This window comes from Macrosteles quadrilineatus, unplaced genomic scaffold, assembly GCF_028750875.1.
Source record: "Macrosteles quadrilineatus isolate MER2022 unplaced genomic scaffold, UCM_ALF_1.0 Scaffold_2__2_contigs__length_208266976, whole genome shotgun sequence".
Lineage (NCBI taxonomy): Eukaryota > Metazoa > Arthropoda > Insecta > Hemiptera > Cicadellidae > Macrosteles > Macrosteles quadrilineatus.
The window spans coordinates 150,535,773-150,558,056 of record NW_026542595.1 but is presented as its reverse complement, the minus strand read 5'-3'; the positions used below and the strand labels follow the sequence as shown (position 1 = coordinate 150,558,056).

The window sequence follows — 22,284 nt, the reverse complement described above, 5'->3', positions numbered from 1 at the left end:
TGATTGGGGATATTACATAATGAGCCAACCTAACTAGGTCGGTGGCAAACATATAGGTTGTATACAGAGCAGTTAATTATCTTATATTAATTAAACTTGCTGCATCAAAATCAAAAAATAATTGGGAAAAATCCAAACAACAATGCAAAGTGTTAAGAGCGAAATTTGGGTTTTATTTATTAAAACTTGTAAGGTGTAACAAGAATATATACAAAAATTTTAAGGACTACAAATTTATTTATTTGTGGCAGAACCACCGTGTTTATTATTTAAACTCATGGATATTTGTGCATAATATCCAATAAAAATGTGTACAATAAGTTTGTCCTGTGGTGAATTTATATATTATGATCAATAATATTTTTATATAAAGGCTACTTACAGTCTTCGCAATCCTGAGTTAAATGAGCACTACGGCCGTTCCGGAGATAACTCCATCGTCGGGTGCGTAGTCATTATACACTAAACTGAACTAGGCCTATTAGTGCTCATTTAACTTAGGATTGCGAAGACTGTAAGTAGCCTTTATATATTTATTACACGCAATCTGCCACACTGAATAATCAATAATATTTTGTCTAGGCCCACATCACAGGGTTTGTGTTACATTTTTTACATTTTTTCAACTTTTCTAGTTTTTGTATCGAAACTAAGTCCTGAAAGAATATGCTTGGAAGGACGGTATAAATCAATAAAATACAACAATGCCAAGTGACAATGACAAACAATGATAAGTATTAAATTAATTTTAGAATATGTCGTTAAAAACCCGACGTTTACAATAATTTAGATTAGTTTACACCGGAAATTAATTAGTAAATTACAATTAACCATGATATTCTAATTTTATAAGTCTTATTTTGAGGAATTCCAAGTAAATTCTCAAATATAACGTTCACATCAGGTACGACAATAAAAGAGATGACTAAATAATTGCTCATTTTCATATTCAACCAGAATAACTACCCGTTGATTATAACAATAATTAGTCCTTGCTAAGTCGGCACTCGGGGCTACACGAAGATGAAAACTTAACTGAGTTATGTTTCATTTCCTGTGGCAAAACTTGACTTTTCTTAACCTTGTTTTAGCTTAGCTTCTGCCGGGTTGTCATTTAAACACGGATTAGTTAACTATAACAACAATACATTTGCATGATTTATATTACATATATCACAGACAATTGCATTGAGCACAATATATTTAAGTATTCCATCAAAATGCAGGTTTCGTAAATTGTTTAAGTTGTGGCTTAATGGACAGAGTTGTTCAAGACAGTAAAAATAAAAAAATTAGTAATATAATTTGGTTTATAAACAGTGTGGATAGGTGACCATTAGGTGTCAGTGTAATCCACACGAAGCTAAAGTGACACACGTTTATATTAATGTGTTAGAATGCATTTGCAGAATAACTTTAAATTTAACACTAACAAAGAAATGCTCCCTACTAACTTAAGTTCTAGGAATACAACTGTGTTTTAACTTCGGTTGAAGGTCGTGCCGTCGTGTTCTCCCGAAGCAATAACCGCAATACACGCGTGGCTCTATGTTGCCAGATAGCGCCGCTGCATCTACTTTCTTCTGCTTGCAATCAAGACGTACGCTTTTATGTTAGGTCTAAAGTGTTAACTAATGGATTAAGAATAATTTACCAAAACTTATTTCAAAAAAGCTAATAGTTTTTGTCAATTTAAGGTGGAAAATTCCACAATAAACAAAATTACGCTTGTAGTATTTCACCTTTGGTTATGCTTTCTTTTTTAAAAATGTCTTGTATTTTACTCATTTGATACCGAAACTATACTCTGTATTGCAAAATCGTTACCATACGATATTACAACAAAGCACTGTTAAAATTTAACTTCTGTTACCCTTTGCTGCATCTAGTTTTGCACAGAATACATTTTTGTGATGGAAAAACTGCATTAAAAACATTATTCTCAATGTTTAAAATTAGTTAAAAGTTATATTATGGGTTCACAAAGAAAGGATGCGTTCACAAAGAAAGCTGGTTACAAGCGCTTGTTGGCAAGCGCTTGCAAGCTCGAACCGGCGTGAGAAAAGTCAACATAGTATCAAGCGCTCGTTACAAGCTCTGACAAGCACGCAAGAACGTTTCGTACTTGTTTTTCGGCGCTTGTTGACCGAACCAGTCAGTTAAAAACTTCTAACAGTGCAGTATGAATGTCGATGAGTTGATAGCTCAAGTATTTAGAGCTTTCGATTTCCAAAAAAATATATTACCCACGTATTGTGGGTTTTCCCTAGAATGTTCAATTGCGTAGCCAATAGGACAAATATAACATGTATGTATTAAGATGATAGACTAACACATTTAATTCAATATTAATTAAGTGTTGGATTTTTTATAGATGAAACTTGTATACTTTTAGTTTATTTACCTAGAAAATTAAAACATTTGAATATATCTCACAATATTATTTGCATCATAATTAATCAGCTACATATGGTGTTTAAAACTCCCTTCGAGTATTTTTTAGGTTTTATTATTGGTCCAAAATTCGTGCTGGTGCATGGATAGGTTGCTTATACCAATTCCCCCAAAACCTCACTAAAACACAATTTTTTTGAGGATGTAATTAAACGTGGTTAACTCCATTCTCGTATGAGAAAAAGACCTCGCTTTATCCAATTTCATTGAGGAGATAGATGGTGGTATTCCCCGAACCTACCTCTTCCCCGGTTAATTGCATGAACACCTACTTTCCTTCTACGAATTTTCAATTCTACATTTTCAATCAAAAATAACTCTTCATCACTTAAGGAAGGTATCGTCTCAACCAGAGCTGAGACTACACTGAGCTTGAAATGCAAGCGTTTGTTGTGAACACACAACAACATTCTCAAGCGCTTGGAACAAGCACTGAAAGTAAGTTACTTGTAACCAGCTTTCTTTGTGAACGCACCCAAAGCTGGTTTCAAGAGCTTGTTGGCAAGCGCTTGCAAGTGCCAACCAGCGTGGGAAAAATCTGTATTGTATCCAGTGTGTGCGTTCACAGACAAAGCTTGTCCCAGCTAGCAAGCGCTTGCTACATGTTTTGACAACATTTGGAACAAACTCCTCAAACTACATGCTGATAGAGTTTCTTGAGGATGTAACTAAACGTGGTTAACTCCATTCTCATATAAGAAAAACCCCTAATTTTGTCCAATATAAATTGAGGAAATAGATGGTGGTATTCTGCAATCCTACCTCTTACACGATTAATTACATGAACACCAACTTTCCTTCTAAAAATTTTTAGTTCGACATTTTCAAGCAAAAATAACTCTTCATCACTTGATGAAGACACTAGGTAAAAAATAGCTTAAAATGCAAGCTTTTGTTGTGTACACTAAAAAAACTCTCAATCACTTGGAGCAAGCGCTGAAAATATGTTGTAACCAGCTATCATTGTGAACTCACCCTATCATAAATCTTTCTAGGTACATTTTAGAGTGGCTTTGTTGCCATGCACACACTTTCTTAAGTCAATCTTTGAAATGTGGGATTTATTTAATTTATTGCATATGAAACCGATATTGAGACATCTAACCTAGGGTAATAAAGTACCTACACAAACGGAAATCGAGAATATTGTTATCTTCAGTCATGTTATATATTTACCCTTTATATTATTTACATACAGTTGTTAGGTTTATGGGCAAAATTTCAGATGTTATATTGCAGATTTTTAGTTTCCAATATTAAGCAAAATGGTTTACTGACGTAAAAACTGTATATATTAACAAATATATAATGTTTAAACTATTACAATTACTGTTAATATACAATGTATACTTGACTTATTCTTAAATATTTAATAGTCATTTTTTATATATTTATTCCCTAAAGAATGCAAACAACCAACACTAATGGTCTATATTTCTAGGTATCAACCCAACCCCACTGATGCCAACAACTTTGACCAATATCCCAGCCCACTGAAGAGATCCTAGTTTAGTTTCAAACACAAATAATTATCAACATTTTCAGCTACTGATTGAAACATTTGGAAACTTAGCTAAACACAATGGTACCTATTCAGTATACAAATACCATGACCTATACATATAAATTATTTATAAGTTGTCATTTTTTATGTGGCAATCTTTATTGTTTGGCAACACTATTGTTATATCTGTTAGTTATTTTCACTATTCATATTAAGATTATTTTTATTCATCTCTGCCCTTTTAAATACTTTGTCCTTCTGCCTCAGTTGTGTGTATTCAATTGTTAGGGATTCTCCTGTGTAAGAAAGTTTCTGTTTTCATCCTGTAATCAGATGTCTCAATGATAAGAGTATTACAGCAAAAGTGAACATTATCAACAATTTCAGGAAGTAAGGTATCTAAAATTATTCGATTAGTTCTTTGTCATCATTTGCAATTATTTGACTTTTGCAATTATTTGACTTTATTTCTACCCACTTCCTGAAACATTTAAAAATGTACTGCATGACTGTCTCAAGTAAATGCTCAATTAAATCATTGATATATTTTCGTGATACTGCAGCAAAAACAACTCATTTTAATATATGCGTTGCGTCTAAGGTATGTCTTTTTCTCCCTTGGGAGTAATAAGTATTTTTACTTCAAATGTATTTAAATTGTGTTGAAATATATTTAAACTTGCTCACTATGTTTCCTTAAATAATGGTGCAATATGACGAAAAGTATAGTCCATAACACGGGTAAAAAGTGTCTTTATAGCCTTCACTTATTTTATTTGTAATACTCAAGTTCGGGTCGAAAAGAGTCACTTTACGTCCTCCAGATGAAATCCATATAGAAAGCCCAAAGTACCCATGAACTTTTGAGAAAACTACAAGTCATACCCCATCAATAGTTTTATTAATACTTATGAAGTCAAATGGGGTGAAGCCCGTGGGTAACAGCTAGTATACTATAATTTATATTTGTTAATTCATCGCACAAAAGTATTATTGTTAACAACCTGGAACCTTTTTCACACGTGATAATGTAGTACCGCTAAGTAAAGGACACATCATGGTCAAGTAAGGCTGGCTCTAGGAATTGAATAAGTGAATAATCAAATACATCACAGCATACCCTACGCCCTCAGCGTGACCCACATCCTGCCTTCCTGTATAGATCCTCGTTATATCCCTAACACAAATTCATTCACCACCCCTAGTCATGTTTCAAGTGTAATTAAAACAGTCCCTTTCTGTGTTCCCGGTTCTATTTTCTTATAATAATTGTCACGAACCTTTTCTCGGAATGAATATTTTCATGGTGAAAGACGAATTCTTCAATGGTTTCCTCGGGAGTGTATTAAAGTTGGTGAAATACAATTTTCATTTTTAGGTAAAAGTCATTTGACTTTATTTTCTGTGTGTAAACGTGTTTTTTGAAAGGTTATTTTTGGAAATAATTTTAATTACATGTTTACAGATTTATTAAAATCATCTACATACTCAATCCAATCAGAGGTTTTCTGTAACATCCCTTCATGACGTCCTACTTAAACAATTTTTACAATTGTAGTGTCACTATGTAGCTTATGATCTAGCGTACCTGCGAATGGTAATTAAAAAACTTAATATCTTTTTGGGCTTCACCCTCTTAAAATTAAATTTTTTTCTAGAGTTTTATTTCAAGGATCCAGTGATGTTGACCAACTTTCTTTATAACGGTAAATGTAAATGTAGTTTAACAGGCTTATTCTTCCGTTAATTGTTTAACCACTCACAGTTAAGATTGTAAACAATAGGAAAAAACAGTTTATGGAAACAAATTTTAAATAAACTACTTTTTGATGATTTTGTAACCTGATTGAGGTAAGTGAAGCACTCTTTACGGTGTATATCTTAAATTAACAAACTCTTTTTTTTCTAAATTTGTAGTTTTATTCCCTAAATGTTATTGTCTTAAAAACATATTATGAAAAGAAAGGATATTGCATTATTCAATTAGCCTCAGAAACAAGTTTTTAAACCTAACCAAAATGCGAAGGGACCCCTCGTTATAAATTTATTTCAGTATAGATTATGTTATAACGTTTTTTAGTATAATAGCCTACATTTTTGCCAATATTTAACCATAGTAAAATGCCTACTACTAGCAGACTAACACATCTGAAAGGTCTGTAACCTACCTTTCATTTTGATATGTTATCCTTATTTGGTTTCAGTTGTATACCAGAAAAAATACATGTTAGTTTGCACATTTAGCTTTCGGAGCTATTTACTCATCAAATAAGTGGTTTTAGTTGCAATCCCCGTCGTGTCAAATCCCTGTTGAAGTAAATATTTTTTTTTTTTTTTTACCTATTTCCTTAAATTATAGATAAAACTTTAACCAGTTATTTACAAAAAGGTTTTTCTCATTCATTCGAATCAATGATAAAACATGAGGAAAAGAATTGTTTTAGGAAGAGGTGTTTCAAATCAGCAGACAAGTAGCTCAGTCAATCACAGATTCTCATCCAATCAGCAACGATTGGAGAGTAAGAGAATGACTGAATTGAAGTGACATGTGTTTCTTAACATTTATAACAGTTCTAGTAGTAACTGTAAACAATAGTAGTTTTCATCACTAGGAGCTAAAGTAGCTCTTTTTGGTAAGCAATCGTGGAAATACGATTAAGTACCAAAAAGACAATTTTGCTCCCTGCGATGAACATCTATTTTCATCATACTGCAGAAATAAGCTTTGGATCATTATAAAATTAGCCCACATAATTTGTGGTTTTAAAATCATCGTCAATGTTTACATTTACTGCGGTTTCCAAACATAACTTTAAATACTGTGTGGTTAGTAGCGTTTCCCAAATGTACAGATAAAATGTTGAGGTTAGCGAATCAAAAAATATAAACTACAGTATATGTTTTTTCAGTGGATGAAGATTAATTAAAACTATTATAAGTTACTGGTGGTTACTAATTTTTTTTTTTGTATATTTATCACAAAAAAAAATTATATGGAGTGTTATCGTAAAAATAAAACCCATAAAATAAAAATGAGCCAAACAATTGGGTTGATATTGGGCTCGAGATGTTTTCCAAATCAATGCACCTTCCAATCACAAATTTTCCATCTTATCAACAAATGTTGTCAAGAGGTAGACCAAACTGAGAATGGCCTCAAGCAACCTGAGAATCCATATAGTTTTTTACTTATTTACTGCTTATTTACAACGTTTCTTGCATCTTTTGTAATATAAATTTGTAATTAACATATTCCAAATTATATGAAAGAATGACGATGTTCAAAGAGGTTTGCAGAACTACAAAACATGAAACTTACATAAAAATTTCTTTATAAGAGGGGATTTCGAGACCTCTTTGTTTGGCGCTATGAAATCACTTTTAGAAAATTAAGGATTTGAATTGTCTGAAGTAGACAACCCGATATAGATGGACCAGTACTAGCCAGTTTTAATTAAAAAAGTGACAAAGTGTGATACTGTCAAAATCCTCTCCCCCCTACTAGTTGTTGATGGTGTGATAGATCATGTGACACTACAGTATACAATAAGTTGTACTTTCAGTTAATCTTAATTAAAGAGTTGAGTTGGCGTGTTGTACAGAAAGTAATAATTGACATCAGCCCATCTCGTTTGTGGCTCAATTTTACTACAACAATTTTCAATTATAAAAGCTGGCTTTGCCTTTAACATGGGAATGTAATGTACCTATACCTCTATCAACAGTCAACCTCAGGATCAGTTTCTCCAAACCTAAGTAAAAAGAACGCTGTGACATCAGTTTGTGATCTCGTATACATACAAGCCCCATTGGACAAACTAAGCACTGCCATAAAATGAAGAAACCGATTCTTTATTGCTGCCAGAAAGTGGGAAAGACTATCAAGAGGTTTGATGGTAAGAGGGGGATCATTCCTCATAAAACAAGCTGTAACAACAGTAATGGTTCTAGTGATTACATTTAATTGTAATTTATAGCTAGAGTAAACTATGACTACTAAATGCAATAGGTACTCACTCAGTCCCGAAGCTTTATGTGCATCCATCATTTTACATACCTGAAAACAAACGTTTAATTAATGGCGGGAATTTCAAGGAAAATCTTTGTAAAGTAATTATTAAAGTTATGTGCCTTCAGTCCATGCAGTTTTTTTTCTAGTACATTGACTATTTATTATTGAGTCTATATGACTATGGGGTATCCTTAATGAGTCTGCTGGGTATAATATTGTTTATTTTAATGTGTTTAGTGTTTTTGAAGACCTGATGACGGGTTAATAAACACAAAATGTATGCATAGTCAATGCACTTTAAGAATAATGATGGCAAGGATGAAGGTACACAACTTTGGTTGCTTTATAATGCAGCAATTCTGGGACTACAAAAACAAATACAATTTTCAAACCTCATTTATGTTATGCAAGCGTGTATGTTTAATATTATGATTTTCTATTAGCATATTCAAAAATATAATTCTGTTTACCAGCTTAAAAACTTGCTTTACACAATAAAATTATTGTTTACTTTCTGTTGTAAAGAAAATCATTTTCACACCTACCATACAATCTCTCATGGTTATAAGTTGTTACAGTAGGTCTCATGATAATACCTAGACCCAAACAGGTTTACTTTTTTGTTTTGATTGTGTTTTTGTAAGTCTCTCATATCTATCGTGATCGTATTTTCGCGGACCCCATACTTTGCATGATAACTGTGCACAATCACTTGATTCAATTTTTATAAAAATTACGTTGATTTACGTACAAACTACGTTGATTCTGATCAGTTTGTGAATCGGTGTTATCAGATTATAGGAACGGGATTTTATGGTGTAAAAAATCAGGTTTTCCTATTTTTGACCGAAAAAATTAAATTTTTTTCAAACTACATTGTAGAAATAACAACAAAACAAATAATTTAGTATGTCAAAGCGATGTTATCAGCTTTATGGCTAAGAACACTTTTTTGAAGAAACTGTAAATTTTAAATTCCTATGTTATTTTTATAGAGAATAATTGAATTGTTGTAATTTGCTTATTTATGGGTTTATTTTGATACAATTTGGCAAATTATTCACTTCATACTAAGCTATTAACATTTATAAACATACATTACCACCTTCCTTGTAATACTAAGCTTAACAACTTATTAAAACTAATATTTTTTAATATGGAATAAATCTGACACGTTTTAGGAAATATTTGTGTGAAAATTGAATCAGGAAAATGGAAATCCTCTTAGTCTGCAGGTTTGCTGCGGGAGGGGTATCTTTCTTTATTGTACTTGCTGATGAAATTTTGTATGAAGTAATCATAAACGTGTCAACGGGAAAGCAGTAAGAACTCCTTCTTATGATGTGCCAGTTATTGATTTTGTTCCTCTTGCACCACAGTCCAAATGCTAACTACCCCAGTAGCTACAACAATTAATAATTGACCTAGATTGTACTGAAAACATTCTCTGGAACTTTAAACCTAGCCATAAAATTGCATAGTTACAAGTAGAAAAATGATTTTCATTGAAGATTAAAATGTTTTGTCAAATATTATCCAAGTATCCTATGAGGGTGTGACATTAGAGTTTCCAAGTGAAACAGAAAAACAAGTGACAAGGACAGACTCAGGTCCAAATTACCTGACAACACCAACATTGTGTTGACAGAACCAACTCCTTCTGGGACCTTTACCTCGTGTTACATTTCTGTCAAGTCCCTTTCTTTTTTTAACAAAAGAATCCGTTGTGAGTTGTAAATTTTCAACTCCAATAACTCTTCTTTCAAGAGCACCTACAATTTTTTGAGTTGTTTAATGTACTATTTCATAAATTCATATTTTGAAAACATAAGCAACTCTTAACATAGCATACATGTTGTACCTTAATCATTCCTTAATTTCCTGCAATTTTATTGGTCGGCGATGAATTGCAATTCTTCAATTATGGCTGTTACATCTCTTTTGGTTGCATAAAAGCTCTTTATATTTTGGAATTTTCAGGGTTTTGCTGCACAAGATTATTTGTTAACTTTTTTCCTGCAATTTTTATAATTTTTTAAAGTTATTTTATTGTCATTCAGTTCATCTTAAATAAGTAGGTCTTATCTTAATCTTAATTTTATACAACGCTTATTTAATGCTGAGATAGGTACCTACTGAAAGTGTGTAAATACAGTATGTGTCGCATGGTATCCTTATGGAGATTGAATCAATAATTGAATGTTTGTGGGTGTATAATCATAACATTTAACTTTTTTTATTAATGTTTCCGGTGCTAACATTTAAAAACTACACTGAAGTGTTCTACACAGAAGTACCTAGAAGCCAAAAACTCGTAGAAGCAAAGTTCTTTATTTTGCTGTGTGTTAATCTAGATGGTAAGTATTTCCTTTTATTATAAACATGCTTAAATTAAACAATAAAGTACTGGGTAAACCAGCTTCACCTTCTATTGCATTGTGACACAGTTATTCATTTATATTTCGTGTACGTTAAAATATAAATAACTTATTTTATGTTCAAGAAAAAAGAGCAGTAAAACTAATCAACTTCTGATGAATTTTTGATACTAATTGTTATTACTTGTTTAGAAGAGAATTTATTTATGTGTTGAGGCTAACAAATTATTTTTCTTCTTTCTAGTTAAAAACATAAACACAAAGTTTGTCCTGACTGAGAGATTAAATATTCCAATAGTTCAGCTAACAAATTGCCCGGGACTAATGCTGGGACGCTACAAATTGCTCTTGCTCTACTTCACAGTCGTTATACTCTCTGTGGACTGCCTTTACTTCAGAATAAATTTGATCAATCTGAATAATTTATTGTTCAAATCATCATTTGCAATGGGTCATTTGAATCAGTCTATTTACACCTCCTAAATAATCAATGGCTGAGTGTTTGATATCTACAAACAAAATTATCTTCTTTTACAATTTTTCAAATCATTTTTAGCATTAGGCCTACGTCATAGTTGTGTAACACAAAATCTTGCTCACAAAAAACAAAACAGAGTCTATCTTTATCTATTTGATCTATCTTTTGACAAAATATTTGTTAATTTGAATTAAATTGTTTACTCCTACCTAATAATTCAAATTTTTTTTAATAAATAAACAAGACTTCCTTCAATAATATGCAATGTTATTACTAAGAGGCGATTCCTATCTGAGTATCTAGTTGTAGCTGCTTACACCTATTCAGCATAATTATACGAATTAAAAAACATAAGAATAGAGAATAAAATCTCCTGTATTCAAAATCCTCTTGGACTATGTCCTATAATTGTCCTAGAAATTTCAAGGTAACAAGTTCCCAATAAGTATTAACTGGTCCCAAAGGCAAACAAAAATAAGAAGCACGGTAAAGTAACTATTATTCTAAATAATAAAAATGAGTGGATATTTGCTAATGATTATTTAGCAATATCATTATTTGGGATTATATAAAAATATTGGGTATAAATTAGATATGAAAGCTTTTGCTTGTTAAATCAATGGATTTACCTTTAATAATAATTAATAATTAACAATCAAAAAGGAAAAGTGTAGTCAAAACTTAATATTTATGTGTTGATTCTGTTTGATTTTGAATAACAAGTTCACTTGCAAAGAATATTAAATAAATGTTTACAAACACATAAATTTAATTTAATTTATTAATTTTATTTGATAATAAATTTATAGTAATAAAATAATAATACTAATAAAAATCTGCAATAATTGCCATACAGAAGTTGAACCAAAGACTGCCAAATATAACAAATCGAAGAACATCATCACCCAAACAATTTTAATTCAAAATGAGAAAAGTTCCTACAACAACTGATTTGAATATTGTGCTTGTATTACGACCTAGATTTTCTTTTAATCAAACTTTCTAAGAAAAAGGATTACATGGCTTTATGAAGCTTTCCTTAAAGAAAAGCCAAGAACTTTCTTAATAAGATTTTTCTCGCTATGTTATGATAACTTCATTATTATGTTATTTACACAGTGTGTCATTTGAGTCTGCAAATTCAGAATTCTATCACTACATTCGAAAGTGTTTAAAGATGAATAATAATTGCTAGCTAGACTGGGGAAAGGTGCAGGATTTTATCAAAGTGGTAAAACAAAACCTATTGTATACCACCGATAGTTACCTATGGTGCAGCAGTTTGGAACATAGCATGATGGAAAAGAGTAGGGTTCAGGCGGGGGAAATGAAGTTTGTAAGAGGTATTAAAAATAAAACAAGATTGGATAGAATTAGGAAAGAAGAATTGAGAACAGGAATAGTTGAAGACAGTTTGAGAGAACGAGTAGAGAAATCAAGATTGGTATAGTTCAGCTACTTAAAAGAATGAAAAATGATAGAATCCCCCCCCCCCCCCCCCAAAGAAAAGGGTGAGCTTCACATGAACAGACGATGACCAACAGGAAGACCTTGAAGAAAGTTGACTAACAAGGTGAGAGGAAATGTGGAAGCAAGAGAAGTACAGTGACAGTATGTGGAGAAAGAGGAATTGTTGAGAGATAGAAGATGTAGAGGCCTAGTGAAGACCCAGACCCGGAGATAACTGGAACGGAAGAGGATATGTATGTATGTAATAATTGTCATCTAGAAGACATATCAAATACCACACTCAATTTACTGAGAAGCCTAGTGATCTACCACCTACATTTTTAAAGGTATGAGGCAGCAAGCTAGATGTTAGAATGAGACATGGTTATGTTAAGTTGTATGTTTGACTATTGATAGAAGAAGACATCTCTTTTTCATTTTGAATTTGTCACCAGTTTTAGAGCAAAACTTTTAGTTTTGAATGTTGATATACTAGTTGAACTATGTCACCAACGGTGTGCGCTGATTTTAATTAGTTGTTTCTATCGCACGTACAAACTTTTTAACCAAGACAATCCAAAACTACACCTTTTTTAAAAACTATAACATCTTTTTAACACGTTTACTGCAGCATACATTAAACAGGCACTTGCCAATGGCTCACCACCGAATCAGGGAGCGCAATTGGCATTCAAATATTTCAGTCCGAGGATACACAAAAGAGCAGTGGTGATTGTGCTGCGTTACCCTGAAAGTGGACGTAGTTCACTGAAACACCCAAAGGTAGCAGCACTGCCTGGATGCGTAGCCAGTGTCGTGTCTTTGTAAGGTTGGTCGAAGAGAGAAAATTCCCGAAACCGGGACAAAAGCTCTGCCAGACAGTATTTTATGGGAAATTCAAGTACCAAACCTACACCAAAATAAAGCTCAATGATTGATGAATCAATTGTATTGGAAGGGACCCAATGACTGGTGAACCTGTCATGGGCACGTAGTTTCGCGTGATGGGTAATCCCATTACCCGCAGTGAACATGTTAAGTCACATCATCAAAAACTACAAGGGATAGAATAGATATTAAACCTAACTGGACTCCCTGAGTGGCTTTTTAAACTATGTTCCCTTTTGAACAAAAAATTAGTGACAGCTAGTCTATAGATATGATAATCTAATTTAGTATCCAAAAGTCAACGATTATACACATAGGCTCTAAAATTTAAAACAAACCCAAAAACTTTCTTTGCTGTTTGATAAAAAGTTTGTGGGTGTTTCTATATGTTGTAATGATTAATATTTTAATTTGAAACATTTTAGAATATCAATTATATTAAAACTAATTTGCTTGGCAATTTACTGGATCACAGTTTTGTCACAAGGATGATCAATTGGTGATTGCTGGGGTTTGAGTCCAGTCACATCCCATGAGTAATTTTACTACTATGGCTTAAGACAGTAGCTCAAATAGGTATATCCTACACATGATGTGTACAAATGTTGAACCATTCAGATTCCATTAAATATATAGGTATTGGGTATTGTATTTTGAGCAACGATTGTTTTTTATGGATTTATGCTGACTTCTCTTTGTCCTTCTTTCGAATTATGTAGAAAGGGAGCTTTAGTAACATGAATGTTCATGAAATGATTTAAAAAAAAGCAAAATAGGGGTCTAAAGTGTATTGGTAATAATGCACAGTTGTTTAGTTTATGGTTCAACTTTGATTAAGGTTTTTCTGAAGTTAAATAGGTGTATCGGAGAAGGTTACCCGTCCTTTGTATGGGGATTAGGTGTGTTTGCAATGTGCTTTTTGCATTTATATCTGTACTTTGCATTTGAATCAAGGAAAGGACACAACAGAAGAAAATGTTATCCTATAAATTTACTTTATGAAATAGTTACACATCTACTGCTAATTGTATAAACTAAATTCAATTATATGCCTTAGTTCTTTTGAGTCTCTTTCTTTTTTAGTTCAATTAATTCTAAGGAACTTATTAAACTACATAGTGGGCTATATAAGTTGTGCTGATTCACATATGAAAATACTGTAATTACATGATTTAATTTTGAAAGATACTCTTACAGTATCAGCAGTGTACTTTTTCTGAAACCCCCTATATTTGAAGTCAATAAGTAAAAAAGAATCTTAATAAAACAATCTCTTACTACCTTATGTTAATGAAATATATACCTATTCTTAACTTAACACTTGCATTTTGTAAATGTAAATCAAACATCAAGCAACAATATATGTCAACAGATTGCCAAGATCTATCAGTAGTCAAGGATTTCAGTCAATTATGCCATAAGTGATATTACCAGGATCTTAAACTGTGTCTTATGATGTCTGAAGCCATTGTTTAATTTATAATATTAATTACAACACAATATTGTAATTCCAAACATCATCCAATAGCCTGGTACAATTTCCTTCTTACTGATTCTTTCTACAACTTTTTTTTTCTTCTCACAAACTTAATCAATATCACTCATTTCTCTTTTTACACCCTCAATCTACCCATCATTCTTGTAACAGATTATCAATATTGGCATTCCCAAGTGAGAGAGATCACACAGAAGTAAGGTACAGAGGAAACTTACTTATAGGCTATGGTATGACCGTGGGACTGTGGGTGGCAGTGCTTATGTACAACCTACAGAGCCAATAAACTTGTGATGAACAACGAAGAGCCCAGGATGCAAATACTAGGAAGTTCCTATCGCACAGAGCTCAATGTCTCCCTCCAGTGTTAGCGTATGTGATGGCGAGGAGGAGAGGAGTGCGACGGGGGTTATGAGGAGACGTAACTAGTGCTAGCCACTGGCGGAAGAGAAAGCCAATGTGGAAAGCTGAACTGACGTGGTTACAGTGGCGAGTTAGGTTTCCACTCAAATATCTATAAACCCAATGAGGCGTGACACTACCAACTGGCGCAGCTAAACACACCACTTCTACGTGCTAATGTTTACCCTTGTGTCTATTTTATCCAAAACTTAATTTATTACATTATTTTAAGACAAATTTTTTTATAAAAATGTTCAAGAACAAAAGAACAAAAGTGAACTCAACAAATAAGCACTCACCTCTGATGATGTGAGATAACACAGCCGCGAGTCCGTACTCTCGATGGAGGCTTGCTGCACGATACCGTAACGCGATTCTCGGTCACTCATATAGTCTGAGCGTAGACTGTCTTGCCGATCAAACGTCCCCCTGCAACAAGCATAAGCAAAACTCAGGACATAATGTTTATTTATACATCCATGTACAACTTGGATGTGCTTCCTAAGAATTTTGAAAGGATTGAATCCTGAAAAATATTATGGTACCTGTCTCAAAAGCTACTAAATAGTTGTTGAGCCTATGCTTGGTTTTTCCCCCGAGTAAACCAAATTCTGGCTGACTGGTTGGTTCAATGACCTAGGAAAATAGGTGAGGTACTTGATGTGAGTGCTACTTCCACATCGAAGTTTGCCTCCATTTTGACTGTGAGACAAAGCGAGAGTGTACAGGGTTACCTCGCATAAGCTCTCGTCCGAATTATGGGAACTACGGGCAAGCGCCTCGGCGAGAATGTACTGGGGGCATAGCATAAATTTAATTTTGTAGGTCTATGCCTCCTGCCCAAATTGATTGAAATCTCTCTTTGAAAGTTGAGCGCTGAATATGCTTTCTTACTATGCCAGGTGGATACCAAGGTTCTCTGAGAAGATTAGAGTCCTCGCTAATGTCAATTCCTTCCCTTTAAGTAGTGAAGTAAAATGTTTAATACTTAAAAGGATGAAATAGCAAAATCTTGTATAACTCCTGCTGATAAAAGGACTGCCCCTTCCACTGTCAAGACAAGATGCATCCGATTAAGCTATTGCAGCCACTCTTTTATAAGCCACAGAAAGGTTGGAGGAAACATTTAATGGTATAATTATTCCAACCCCTCATTGTACTAATCCGCCACTTTTGTACGGTATATTATTATCACAGTTAACTTAATTGGCCTTTCAAGGGTTATTTTTTAATGGTGATCACTATTACAGGCATAGACTTGTTTGTAGGGATGGACAAGTCTCGAAATTTCAAGAAATGTTAAATCTCACTCTATAAGTCAAGATTTTATTTTGATCAAGAGTTATTTGAGACCAGATTTCCAAAAAAATTTAAATACGCCTGCAAAAAGTCAATGCAGTACCCGCAATACTGAAGGGCGTTGTAGTTGCGTTTCCTTTGCGAAGGCGTTCTTAATTAATTAATTCTAAATCTATATATATAATTCTGTAAGACCAAATTTTTACCAGAAAATTGTGGACGTCTGGTAAGTCGCAGAAAAGTGGGAGAGGTCTTAAATTAAAGGTCTTGACCCCAGGGACTCGGGAAAAATAGCAGAATTCCCATAAAGTTACCAGAATACGAGATATAACGTAAAATATCCACCCTAAGAAATGTATGGGAACTGAAAAACGTTTGCATTCTATCAGCTGTTACTTATTTATTTGCAATGTTTACATTTATTCCGAAAGTCAATGTTGGTAAATAGGCTAGGCATATTAGGAATATAAGTGGCAGTTAGCGGAAAGTTTAGGTACAGTCCTAATCATCACTTTTCTTTATGTTTTTTGGGTCGCTGAACACGAATATGAGGTTTGCTGACAGATATTTTGCCCGGAACATTGGTTATTTTGTGAAAAACCTTAAAATTTGGGCACTTTTTTTTGGTTTTTCGGGCAAATCTCGGTAAGTATTGGTTTTTGAGAAAATCCTGCTTTGTAAAGTTAAATATGACAAAATTTACTACAAGTTTCCTACATAATGTTTGTTTCTACGACGAACCGTTTCGCCACTAGAGCACACTAAAAAAGGCCAGAACTACAAAAAATTAAAAACATTGCTAAATGCTGCCGTTTCACATTACATTTCCATGGAAACAACCCATATTACGATAATTTTAACTATTTATTCATGATAACAAACTGAAACACACTTAAAAATACCCCCGAAGCAGCAAACCTGCAGACTAAGCGAATTTCCATTTCCCTGATTGGATTTACACTAAAATGTCTCCTTAGAAATATCACATTTATCCCCTATTTAAATAAAAGTTTAACGAGTACATAGGTTTGCTGCAACAGGGAGGGTAAAAGGGTGTTTTTTTAAAAGGAAATAATTTAGTATGAAATGAATGCATTTTCCAAATTTGATCGAAATATGTTCATAAACAAGCAAACTACAACAGTTTACTTAGTCTCCATAAGAATAACATGGGCATTTTAAATTTACAGATTTTTGGAATTTTCTCCGTCAGAAGGACAAGAAGTGTAGTTCTTCATCAGAATTCTTAGCGTTGCTGATACGTTGAAACAATGTGTTGTGGTTTACGGGTAAGAATTCTCTACTTTCATCGCGTTATTTACTATGGCAAGTGGCTGGACACGGTCTACTCGTCTGAGTTTGACCTTACCAAAGTTAAAAAATATCTACAACTCTTTTAATGTATTTCATCCTTTTTTCTCAACCACTATAGCAGTCAATCCTGTGGCCAGCAACATCCCTGTGCTGAGAAAATAATTGGGTGTTTTGTGGGAACGGGAAATGTTCCAGCAGTCAGTCATACATCTTGGCATAGATTTATCAAGTGCGTTTCAGTTAATTATCATGAATAAATAGTTCAAATTATCGTAACATGGGTTGTTTCCATGGAAACCCAAGGTAAAACCTTTGTAAAACGATTAGGGTTTATTTTCATTTTTGGTTTTGCCCAGCATGATCGGACTATGGGAACAGGGATTTATAGGGGGTTTTATGGGGTAAAAATTGGTTTTTCCTATTTTTGACCATATAAACTTAAAATTTAGCGATTTATTTCCATACCATTTTGTAGAGCTTAAAAAAACAAATAGTTTAGTATATTAAAGCGTTGTTATGTGCCTAATGGTTACGGATAAAATTCGAAAAATCTGTAAATTTATAAAATACCCATGTTATTTTTATGGAGACTAAGTATACTGTTGTAGTTTGCTTATTTATGAACATATTTTGATCAAATTTGGAAAATGCATTCATTTCATACTAAATTATTTCCTTTAAAAAAACACCTTTTTACCCTCCCTGTTGCAGCAAACCTAAGTACTCGTTAAACTTTTATTTAAATAGGGAATAAATGTGATATTTCTAAGGAGACATTTTAGTGTAAATACAATCAGGGAAATGTAAATTCGCTTAGTCTGCAGGTTTGCTGCGGCGGGAATATTTTTAAGTGTGTTTCAGTTTGTTATCATGAATAAATAGTTAAAATTATCGTAATATGGGTTGTTTCCATGAAAACGTAATGTGAAACGGCAGCATTTAGCAATGTTTTTAATTTTTTGTAGTTCTGGCATTTTTTAGTGTGCTCTAGTGGCGAAACGGTTCGTCGTAGAAACAAACATTATATAGGAAACTTGTAGTAAATTTTGTCATCTTCAATTTTACAAAGCAGGATTTTCTCAAAAACCCATACTTACCGAGATTCGCCTGAACAACCAAAAAAAGTGCCCAAATTTTAAGGTTTTTCACAAAACAACCAATGTTCCGGGCAAAATATCTGTCAGCAAACCTCATATTCGTGTTCAGCGACCCAAAAAACATAAAGAAAAGTGATGATTAGGACTGTACCTAAACTTTCTGCTAACTTTCCTAATATGCCTAGACTAAAATGTTTAAAAAAGAATTGTGTTTATTTTTTTGTTTTCCGTTTTTGAGTGACGTAACTAGACAGGGTAGGGGACCTGCAAGACGTGGAAGAGTGTCCAGGAATTCAACAGACTTAAGAAATGCAAAAGAGAACGTCATGTAGGGCCTAACTATGAAAGAAATCCAGAAGCTGTTTTACAACCTGTCTTTAGAAGAACGCTGGAAAATGAGTTGAGTTGTTTCTCACAATCTAGGTCCTCTTAAAGCACTTGCATGCATTGTGGCGCATTTCACTTCCAGAGGAGGCCACAAATGGACATTTAAACGCATGTTGCCACAATGGACATGCCACAACCACAAGTAAATGACGAACTAGCTGTTTTTACATGATTCGAACTTCATAAAAAACATAAGGCAATACAACAGTGCAATGGCTATTGCGTCGCTTTCCGCTACACAAAAAGAGATTCAGGGAAATGGGCCTAACTTTCTTAAAATTCAGGGACAAATTCATTGATATATTTCTGACTTACCACCGCCAAATGGGGAGTTGCCTTCATAATAATTAATAATAATTTTAAAACCTTTACATTTGGTTCTCAAAATGGAAACTATAACAGAATTCGTAAGAAGACAATAGTTATTTGTGCAACTAGTGAGAAAAGTGAGCAATTGACTCACTCGAGAGAAAACCTTACTCACGAGCCGTAGGCGAGTGAGGAATGGTTTCTCGAGTGAGGCAATTGTACTTTGAACTCGAGTTGCACATTATACTTTTCCTACAGTTACCATAAAACAAATAAATTGGTGAAGAAACATAACCTATTTTTACACAGAAGTGAAATTGTAATATAACATTTAATGTGAAGTGACAAATACAACAGTTCAACAGCTGACCAGCTGATTTACAGCCAGTGCTGCCAACGTATTTAGCGCGCATACGACGTTGCCTGCATGTTACGCGCTCACTATTTCGTGCCTTCACGTTGCAAATCTGGAGTGAGACAAAGTAATTAGAGTGAGACAATGTTAACATTGTCTCACTGATGAGCGAATTGGCCACTTTGCTTTCTCAAATTAGTGAGAGAACATGTACATTGTTAGGTAACTGTAGGAAAAACAAATTTTCAATTTTAAATTAGAAAATATGTGCAATGTTTGGCTGTATGATTTAAGCCCAGCTCAGGCCCACCGTGTGCACGTTTCCATTGTAATATGTTGTGTTATTGATTTAATCATTATTTTACAATTGTAGGCAATTTCATTGACACATTAGAAGCAACTAATATACGACTCCAACGGAAGGAAAACCAAGATATAAAACAAGAAACACTGTTAATTTTAAGTAACATAAAATTGATAATTTTAGAAACATATTTAGAATATTTGTCTTTTTATATATGGTTTTTTTATTGTAGTCTAAATTAGGGGCTATGGCCCCTACAGGCCACTAGTATTACTTTAATTGTTTTATCATTTTTTTGTTTTGACATCACAAATGAGGTGACGTTTTAAGTGTAAGCAGTGTGAGACATATTTTAGCGAATTTCCCATATAGGGAATAAGCTATTACCGTAGTACTCATGGTAAGACCTGGACCCAGGACCAATTTACTTTTTTGTTTTGAGGTCCCTAGAGGCCAAAAATACCATCTATTCAAATTCATTTATATATTTATATATATATATATGTGTGTCCCTTAGCGCGATAACTCGAGCAAAAATGATCCGATTTTGATGAAATTTGGTATAAACGTGTAAACTTACATTTATTAGAAGGAGTTCGCGAACCAGCATGATCAGGATATGGTAACAGGGGTTTATGAGGGGTTTTATGGAGTAAAAGTTGGTTTTTAAAATGTTTGACCCTAAAAAACAAAAATTTCACAATTTTTTTCCAAACCATTTTTTAGAGCTTAAAAAACAAATAATTTAGGAAGCGTTAGTGTGCGCCTAATAATTTTGAAGAAAATTCAAAAAAATTGTAAATTTAAAATTCTCTTGTTATTCTTATAGAGAATAAGTCAACCGTTGTAGTTTGCTTGTTTATGAACATGTTTTGGTGGAATTTGGAAAATACATTCATTTCTTACTAAACTATTAACATTTTACAACAAAAAACACTTTTTTACCATCCCTGTTACAGCAAACCAACCAACTGTACTTGTTGAAATAATTCTATTTAAATAAGGAATAAATTTTATATTTTTAAGGAGGCATTTTAGTGTAGATCCAATCAGGCAAATGGAAATTCGCTTAGTCTGCAGGTTTGCTGCGGCGGGGGTATTACTACTGTAAACATAGCCAAAACAAGTAAGTATTTTATAAAAATTGATATTGCTTTTATTTTATGATCAGTTTTTTATTACGAGCTGAACTTCAATAATATTTGTTATTTTAATTTGTATAGTTAAATAGGTACTTCATGTAACAGTTTTTAATAATGTTCATTCAAAGCAGGGTGCTAATTAAACAGACGGTTTAAATAAACCATTGTTTTTTGTGTTTTTTGTTATGGATTGTATATATGACAGGGTGTAAATGAATATTAATTGTGAAAAATAAAGTACTTTTTTTATTTCAAAGCCAAAAGTCACTCCAATAATATCAATCTAATAATAACATAAGACTAAATAATTGTGTTGATACTTGCCTTGTAAGACTGATGTTTAAGACCGATAAATTTGGTATTTTTCAAAGTTTTTAACTCTATCCTGACTGATATCACCATAAAAAATGTTTGTATACTGATGTTTTTTAATAAAAGATCATGGGCCTGGGCCCAAGGGCACAAGTAGTTTTAGGTTTGTTGGGGGCAGAAGTATGAGGAAAATTCCTCCGCAAGGAAGGGGAGTAGGGCGTCATCATCTCTCGGAATTATAGTGCAAAACATACAAACTGCAGTCCTGACCAATCTTAACTGGAAAAGTGTAGCTACGAGGAATTGCACCTGCAAACTAGATAAACCAATATTTTGTTTCAGGGCTTGGTGAAAAGGGCCTTACTCTCAAAACATTTCAATTTAAAACCCTTTAAAACACGTTTTTTTGTGTCTCAAAGCATTCCCTTGCATTTCTTCCTTGCATTGGCATTTCTTGCATTTCCTTTCAAAAACAGTTATAATAGACATATTTGTCTCAGTCCCTAGAACCTTTATGAATATTTGGAAATTTAGACAAGGGTAAAAATGAAAATTAAATTAAAAGTAACAAGTTTTCAAAAGTAAATAATGTAGGTACAAAAATATAGACAATCAATAGTGCTGGTGATTTGTAGAATTATAACTGGGGATTCTAGTACAAAAGAGGATATAGTCACTAAATCAGGCAACCAGTGTTAAAGGTAA

General features: G+C 33.1%; 1 protein-coding gene across 4 annotated transcripts in view; it reads right to left on the bottom strand.

Moving 5' to 3' along the window:
* Positions 1-22,284, bottom strand: part of LOC128985820 (protein still life, isoforms C/SIF type 2) — a 587,264-nt gene that overhangs the window by 529,063 nt on the left and 35,917 nt on the right. For all 4 annotated transcript variants that reach the window (XR_008490076.1, XM_054405731.1, XM_054405729.1 and 1 more), the window contains one exon: positions 15,360-15,489. Coding sequence is in view for 3 of the 4 variants with exons in the window: in XM_054405731.1 (XP_054261706.1) it covers positions 15,360-15,489 (130 nt within the window). In the remaining variant the exon portion in view is untranslated. The remainder of the gene's footprint in view (positions 1-15,359; positions 15,490-22,284) is intronic.